Below are 9,034 nucleotides of genomic sequence, written 5' to 3'. Positions count from 1 at the left end.
TTTTTTTTTTTTTGTGAAACAAAACTGACAAAGGTTTACGATTATAAAATATAATTTTCCTCGATAACACATCCATCGAATCGAAACACTTGATGTACATTTTCGAAATTAATCGATAAAGATATCTCTTTGTAATATAGAAAATCTATCGTAATGGAGATAGAAAAAGAAATGCGCTTAGGATATCTCCGCGATGTAGGAGGAACGAATCCAAGTCTGAAAAATTAATTAAAATCGTCCGCCTCCGGGGTCCTTGCCGATCTATAAACCGAATGAAAAATTAATATTTCTTTCTTTCTTTATTGTGCGGCCACACACAGGTGAAATTTCGTATTAATTGAAACGCGGTGTTCGAAAAATAGAAAACGGGAATTTTCGTAGTTCTGTCAAACCCATGTGCATATTTTCTATAAGTTTGAACGCGATGGGAAATAAATAACGCGTAAAAATTCGATTTCAGTTTCGGTTTACATTGCTCGCAACACAAGTGTTGAATAATAATTAAGGGATGCAAAATATTTCCGTCTTTCGGCTTCGTCCTCGTTCGAAGAATTTTAAGAAACGCGCGCTTGTTATTTTCCTTCGTTTGATTATTTCCTTGACGTATTCTCTCTACATTTTTTTTTTTTTTTTTATTTCACTTTACTCCTTTCACTACTTTTTATCCTTCTCCCTCTCAATTATCGACTTTGCTCTCTCAGCTTGTTGTTTATATCTTCACGTAAATAATATAACGAATACGTATTACTCCACATTTCTTATTTCTTATTTTTCAAAATTATTTCGTACTATAATTATCCCTTTCGTTTTCATTTCTTCTCGATACTTTTAATCTATATTTTTTTCTTCTATTATTATTATTAATTTTTAAATAATAGGAAGGAGAATGACGATTCGACGATTAAAAAATTATTCTTCGAAGAGATTTTGATTGAACTTCGCATTATACCCAATTTTCGTAATTTCATTTCAGGATTGATAAATTCCGTTGCAAGTATAAGAAAAAAAAAAAAAAGTCGAATTAGCTACGCGATAAGAATAGAAATCTTTGAAACGAAACAATAATATCAGGAGTTAAAACTCCTCTCAATGGACTCGTGAAACGCGAGATTCCGCTCGTTTCCTCCGCGATCCGTCTTCCTGTAAGCACGAAGGAGCGCCGCTTCCCCTCCCCGCCCCTGCACCCTTTCTTTCACAGCTCTTTTCACGATCCACGCCTGGCGAGCACATCAAAGCGTTCGCCCCTCGGAATTTTCTCCTGCAAATTTTCCTCCCCGAATAGAGGAACCCATAGTAATTTCCGCGAGACCGATCTCGCCCCAGAAATAAATATATATATATATATAAGATCGAAATTTTGGATCTGATTCTCGTAAAGATATTAAATGACCCACAAAACAAATTACAAAATCGATAAATAAGGGAATAATCTTTAGGGAAGGAAACGATCGATTAACTGGTAAAAATACGCATAAAATTATTCTGTTAGCGTCAGTTCGAAAAAAAAAAAAAAGAAAGAAAGAAGAAATTTAAAGGAAAATGGAGGAGGAAAAAGTTGTAAAGTACAAGCTATAACAATAAAGAAAAGTTTATCAAAAACTTGCTTCGTTACCGAGTAAACACAACAATATATATAAATAATAAATTCTCTCTTTACCAACTGTATTTTATAAAAAAAAAAAAAAAAAAAAAAAAAAAAAAGAAAAAAAGAAGAAATTTAAAGGAAAATGGAGGCGGAAAAAGTTGTAAAGTACAAGCTCTAACAATAAAGAAAAGTTTATCAAAAACTTGCTTCGTTACCGAGTAAACACAACAATATATATATAAAAAATAAATTCTCTCTTTACAAACTGTATTTTATAAAAAAAAAAAAAAAAAAAAAAAGAAAAGAAACAAGTTCTATTTAAACGGATCCAGAAAAACACAAATCTCATAATTTTCTTGCGCGCATTACGTTGCAACGCATCGTATAGAAATATAACGCAAATATAAAAAAAAAAAGTGAAAAGAAAAAAACAAGAAAAAGAAGAAAAGAGCGCAAAAGCGTATACCGATAATGAAGCGGAAAATAAGAGAGAGAGGGGGAGGGAAAGAGGGAGAGAGAGAGAGAGAGAAGGCAGGTGTAAGTGGTGACGGCCGACTTGCAACGGCGTCGAGCATGTCAGAAACATGTTTGACTCTAACGATAGCCGCTGGGTTACCCGCTGATAAGGCCTGTCCTCGTTTATGCGGAAAATAAAGATAAGCCACGGTCGAGGGCGAACAGTTTGTGCAACAGTTCCATTAAAAGAAGCAAGAAAAACAACGTGGCCAAGAGGGGGTGGACGAGGAGCGGAGGGGATAATGGAATCGACGTGTATATGCACACAACATGCATAGAGCTGAAGGGGAAGGGGGATGACGTCGAGCTTTCGAGCATAATTTGCTGTTTACCCTGGGCGAAATAGAATTTTAACGAGCAAAAAGCTGGCGAGTGATTGATACCCCGGTACGAAGATCGTTTTCTTGGAATCAAAATGGTTTGTCGAGGAAAAGAGGGGGAATGGCAAAGAATGAATTTCCTCGAAGAACAAGAGTCTCGTTGATTATTCAACCTTCGTGTTTCGAAGTGGAAACTAGATGATTTAGGTTTATTACTCGTTTGCCTTGCGTATTCCATCAAAGGAATATTAAAAAAAATTTAATTATATATGTAGAAACGTTTTATGAACGTTTGAACATTTTTAGAGATTTTTTTAAATAAATTTTTCATTCACTTCACGTTGAATGTAATAGTTCAATAGTTATACTCGCGATACACTCGAACCCATCACTACCTACGAATTCAACGATAAAAATCGTATGCAAGACAATATAGAATCCCTTTTTCTTTTGTTTTTACGCATAAATTAGACTAAAAAAAATTCGAAGCAAATTGGAAAAGTAAATGTAAGAATGAATAAATTTAAAAAATAAATAAATAAATAAGCGATGTATTAAAATGATCGAGGAAAAACAAGGCGTTCTCGACGGAAAAATCGCCAGTTTCGCGATTCCTTTGTAAGAAGCGCGAGGAAAACGCTTGGCGCAACTCAGGACCAGGTGAAAAACTCTTTCTGGAAACTGTTTACGCGCCTTTGAGGAGCTGCAAATTGAAAGCGAAATAGGGTCGGATTTTCGTGCGTCGCGTGCCTCCATTTTTCTCCTCTGCCAGACACTTTAAGACCCCATCCACCCGCTGTGTTTGCGCGCCTCTGTGTGTGACGATGGTGTCTCGTACAATCTCTCGCTATTTTCACGACGTATAAACGACGTGGAATCAGTGTTTAAGTAAGTGAAATTGTTCCTATCCGTGGGGGAATTTTCCTCGCGAATTATCCGCCCTGGAAATGTCTGTTACGTGGAACTGTTTCTATTATGATTCCTTAGAGGAGATATTCTGTCGTGAGACGTGTTCGAATATTTCTCAGATTTTTATTTTCTCGATAAAAATTGTTCGAAACGGAGAGATTGAGAATTCCCGTAACCGAGAAAAATCACGAAGAAATCATGAATTCTACATTTGCAAGAAAGAATATTTAATAATTTAATAATTGGAAAAAGTACAGTTGATGAAATATGCAAAGTATCCCAAAAATATATTGATTAATTCTGAGATAATTTCGCAATGATCAATATTCTCCTTTGCAAAAACTTTCGGTATTTAAATAAAATTCGCCAATTACTTCAAAATATTTAGAATTTGGAAAAAAATTCTAGACCATGTAACATTAATCTACGAATTTTTGAAATAAGAATTATTTCAAACACAACAGAATTATTTTTCATGGACTACGTGTGTCCCTTGGTGGCCACCCTGATGATATACAAACACATTCGTCTACATCTCCCCCCTCCCCCATGGGAAGTGTCTCATTTTATAGCGCGAGTAACGTAAGAGGGCGATACGATTTTCCCTGTTAAAACTGTCAACCAAGGTTCTAATATTTGTCCAATACAAATTGTTTACCGACGATATTTCTTTCCTGTCAAAAATACGTACGTTTCAATTTTTATTCCTAACCTAAGTATTTCAATACTCCTGTAACCTATTTAAAACCATACGATTTTTATTAAAAAAAAAAAAAAAAGAATAAATTTTTAAATTCGAACAAAATTGACGAAAATGTTTTCTTACTAATCAAATTGATCTAACATCTTGCCTTTCGTCTATTTACTATCTTTAAATCAATTGGAACAATGTCGAGAAAACGTGAAATCGAGATACGTCGATTAATAAAGTTATTTGCGGTTTAAGAAAAAAGAAGCGGAATCAGGCCACGTGGACAAGCGGCGTGGAGGTATTGTAGCTTTATGGCTTACCATCATCAGGGACGCGCCCGCCCCTCGAGCGTACTGGAATTCCGGGACACTCACCTGTAAACAGAAAAAGAAAAGGGGACGATTAATATAAACGTTCGATTCTTTTCTCGATATTTATACGCTTTTATTACTTTATAAAGCATTTTTTAATAATCTCTGTATGTATTATAATTAAGAACGGGCAAAAATTATTACGAATAAAGTTACTTTGACAATTTATCGTTCAAAACGTAATAATAATAATAATTGGAAAGAATTGTAATGCCAAAGATTATACGAAAAACGGATCGAATTATATAATATCTACGAATAAATGTTGTTCAAGCATTTTAATAAGTTGATTATTTAAAATAACTTTATTCGAAATTTTTAACTAGTCATTTTTTTAAACGAGTTAATGCCCAACTATGCATATAGTATATTCACGATATGTGGAGTATGTTTGTGGAAAGTTAAATTTTTTACGACAGTGCACAGAATGCAGTATAGTCATTGACGGGGAAAATTTAATAAGTTATGAATAATGAAGTTACTTCGATAATTTATAATATAAATAATTTATGAGTTCAAAACGTAATAATAATAATTGGAAAGAATCATAATGCCAAAGATCTACGAATAAATGTTGTTCAAGCATTTTAATGAGTTAATTACTTAAAGTATTATTCGAAATTTAACTAGTTACTTTTTCAATTTTAGGGTTATTAAGATTCAATTCTGGTTAGAGAGGAATAGTTTCAACGAATAGACAGCAGAGGGCGCAGTGATCGCACGACGTAAAAATAGTTTTCTTTTTATTCCCCATACATTTTACTTTCTCCAATTATCTTTTCATTTATAGTGGAAAAAAAAAAAAAAGAAAAAAACATAGAATACTTTAATCGTTAAGTGTAATCGTGCATATACTATACATAATTGCGTGTGCCTTATCGTTTATTCCGTTCTTCAATAATGCAACGCGATAATTTATTCCGTTTATTCCCATTTAGAGAAAACAATAAAAGAAACGGAGGGGTGGGGAGGATTATCGACGACAGATTAAAATCTAATTTTATGGATCGTCGAGATAGAAATAGACTTCCACTTTCTTCAAAAAAAAAAAAAAAGAAAAATATACGCGCGAAAGGAAAAAGGAAGGAGGATAAAAACAGGTTAGAAAGAATATATTAGAAGAAAATCGGCATCAAACTATAGTCAATATTGTCTGTTTACGAACCAGGGACCATTTTCTTGCCATGATCGAGGGAGTGAGGGGGGAGAGGGGAGGACGGTGCAAGTAGTAACGGTCGACGCATCGTCAGACGCCGGAAATTAATCCAGGGGAACGCGTTTACATGGTCGGGGCGCTCATTCTGCGAGTGAATGCCGCGTCAGTCGATCAATTTCGCCAAGATATCCCGTGGTCTATTTAACCGAGCAACAACAAAAGCCAGGCGAGAACAACAGGGATGGGAACAGAGAGAATTCACCAAGAATGCCTCGAGACATCACGATTGAAAAATTATGTCGATGCCAGATTACGTTGGACGATATTTTAAATACGTTTTTCTTTCTTTCTTTCTTTCTTTCTTTCGTTCTATGTTTATTGGAAAAAAAAAGGATATTATTGTATTCATCGACATCGACATTTATATATGTATCTTAAATACATATATATATATTTTTACTTTTAAATGAATGGAAGTTTACGAAGAGAGAAATGGAAAATAAATTAAATATTGAAATTGAAAAAAAAAAAAAAAAATTATGAAGGTATTGAAAACGTGATATCCATGAGAGGATTTAAAAATATCCAAATTTTTTTATTTGCAAAAAAGGAACGAGAGATATTCGCGGCACTGCGAAGAATCTGAAAATATTCAAGACTTGCAAGAAGAACTCGAATATAAAGATATAGATATCTAATATGTGCAAAGAGTCTAAAAATATTCAATATCCAGGGAATATATCGCAAAAAATATACTCGAAGAATATTGGAAAACTATGAAGCAGATACTATAATATTTCCAAAAAAAAAAAAAGAAAATTCCAAAAAATATCGGATATTCGACAAAAAATTTTATAAAATACGAAACTCCAATAATTCGAACATCTGGGGGAAAAAAATTACGAAATACTCCATGTACGAAAAAGATCTATCAAACCTTTTGGAAAAGTACATGGAAAAGTACGAGATATCTAATATTCGTGGAAAAAAATTCCAAAACAATATTTAATCCTAAAATATCAGAAAGAATTGCAAATGACAGAAACTTTGATACTCGATATTAATAATTTAAAAGAAAAAGAAGAAAAAAAAAAAAGATATCGAGAAAGGATCTTGCAAATCTGTCAAAGGGCGTGAAAAAAAAATTATAAAATTTCCTAGTATTTGTGAACAAATCTGATAATATTCGAACACCCACGACGGTCTACACGCGTAGCTTGGATTCGCCTCCGCTTAAGAACAGAAAGGGGCGGTTCCATCGCTTCATCCCCGTGGAAATGCAACTTCTTTTGAAAAGCGAATCCGCACGAGGCTCGCCTCGTCACGCCACGTCCAATTTGTGCGTGCGTTTTGAAGAGCTGTCACGCGCGACCTGCTTTTCCAGGAAAATTCGCTTATTAGCATCGTTCCCTATTCCCGGATATAATATTAAAATTTTAACCACCAACCTCGAGCTCCTCTCTTATTGGTTGTTTCGATGCTACTACAATTCTTTTTTTTTTTAATTTTTTTTCATTACCCTTTTTTCTCGAAAGAATCTAATATTCGCGAGAATGGCATACTCGTGGAGAAAGAATTAATCGAATAGTGGATTATTGTTGGAAATATAATAGGATGAGTAATAAGTGATATTATTACACGTTTCTTAAATTATTTATTAGAGAGGATTATTAAATTACTAAAAATCTGTTCAATAGGAATCGAATAATGTTCGACGATTTTTAAAAAATAATTTCTTTTTTTTAGCAAAATTATAGTAACCCTTAAGTCTAATATAAAACTCTTAATTTTTAAAAATTCTACACAAGTTCAAGATTGAGATCTTTTTCTTTATTATCAAATGTTCCACGCTAATACAATAATCGAGAACGAGCAAGAAATAAAATCTGTTAAAAAATTCATAACCTCCAAATATATATTTTTAATTTCAGACTAACTTTCGAAATAGCAAAGTAACATTTAATGCTACAAGCACAAGCGACGACGTCTCTTTAGATTCAGCATACGTAGGAAAAAAATAATTATTAAATCCCTTGAAGCTGTATACATTTTCGTTAGAAAGAGATTCTTCAACTGCATAAATGCAAAGCGCGGGAAAGATTTCCTCTCGGAAAGACTAAGATTCTCTTTAAAACATTCCTCCATTAACATATTTCTCTATTTGCAATGTAAAAAGAAAAGAGAAAGAAAAAAGGGGAGAGGGGAGGAGGTTTTCTCGGCCACGTGGGCCGTTTTAAATACACGGCTCCATGGATCCAAGGAAAGGGAAAAATCCTCCATCGAGATTTATCCTGTCGTCGAGAATTATCTTCTCGAAAGGATGGAAGGAAAAATTTCCAAGAATTCCATCGATTCTGGTAATTCTGGCGATCGGGCTAAGGTTACACTAAATTGAGCCGCGTTTTTTTCACGGTTCGAAAGCCGTGAAAAAATCGATAGCTTGTTGTTTGCAACAAGCGAGCGCGTATATTTTTCCCCTCCTCCTCGCTCATTCATTTCGTATCGTTTTTAATGTGAAAGTGAAGATTATAGAAATCGTAGAATTCGATATTTTCAACTCGTGATTAGATAGTGAAATCGATTTATTAATGGAGGATGGCAAAAGTGCATTTGGATCATTGATCATTGATCGATACGATATATTTTTAATTATAACAGATAGATGATAACGTAAAATTTAATAACGTAAAATTCGTGAATTTCATTGTCATCACTTTCATTTTTTATCTTTCAAAATAAATCATTCAAATAAAAGTGCTTTTATTGAACAATTAAATTGGTTCAATGACAATGTATATTCTTTGAAACAACTTTGAAATAATGGTTTTAATTTTTAGAATTGTATTTAACGTTATAGAAGCATCTTCTTTTAAAGAAACCTCTTAAAAGTCTGATAAAAAATAATTGCTAATAACTTGGAATAACATCACTTCCACCATCCTTTCACTGCCTGTAAAAATTTCCATTATTTGAAGAGTGGCAGAGAATAACACGGTTAATGAATTACAACAGGATAGAGAATTTTTCTGTTAATCCCTATTTATCTAGCTCCTCCAATGATCGTTTTCTATTCCCAAAATATAAAGTAAATTTTACTTTTACCACGAATTCGAAACTTTCTTCGAAGTCAATTAAAATATAAATTCTCGTGAGATAAAAAATAAAGAGAAAGGGAGAAGTACACGCGTTCATTCACGGCATCGTGAGTTATAATAAGGATAAAAGCATAAGAATTTTAATCATCGCGTGTTGCGATATAATTGGTAACTAACGATTTGTCGTGATATTTTTTTTCGTGACACGTCATCCTGTAACACGTAACTATATATTCACTACTTGGTCACGCTTAACTGTTTCAATCCGCCGAAACTTTTCATTGCTCGTAAACTAACTTTAAAATAATCTTCAAAAGAGACGTAGTTAAATTTACGATGCATAATTAATCGAGTCGAATCCACAAGGAACCAACGAGAGAGTCGAGGAAAA

The 9,034-nt window shown here is 33.5% G+C and overlaps 1 protein-coding gene across 20 annotated transcripts in view; it reads right to left on the bottom strand.

Annotated features, from left to right (window-relative positions):
• Positions 1-9,034, bottom strand: part of LOC102680558 (polypyrimidine tract-binding protein 2) — a 503,794-nt gene that overhangs the window by 184,394 nt on the left and 310,366 nt on the right. For 14 of the 20 annotated variants that reach the window (XM_006610303.2, XM_031515493.1, XM_006610290.2 and 11 more), the window contains one exon: positions 4,342-4,395. The exons of the other annotated variants lie outside the window; for them this stretch is intronic. In XM_006610303.2, the coding sequence (XP_006610366.1) occupies positions 4,342-4,347 (6 nt within the window). In that variant the 5' untranslated portion in view covers positions 4,348-4,395. The remainder of the gene's footprint in view (positions 1-4,341; positions 4,396-9,034) is intronic. 20 annotated transcript variants of the gene reach the window in all.

This window comes from Apis dorsata, unplaced genomic scaffold (genome assembly GCF_000469605.1).
Source record: "Apis dorsata unplaced genomic scaffold, Apis dorsata 1.3 scaffold_73, whole genome shotgun sequence".
Lineage (NCBI taxonomy): Eukaryota > Metazoa > Arthropoda > Insecta > Hymenoptera > Apidae > Apis > Apis dorsata.
Note: the sequence above shows the minus strand (reverse complement) of the source record. Positions and strands in the feature narration are given on the sequence as shown.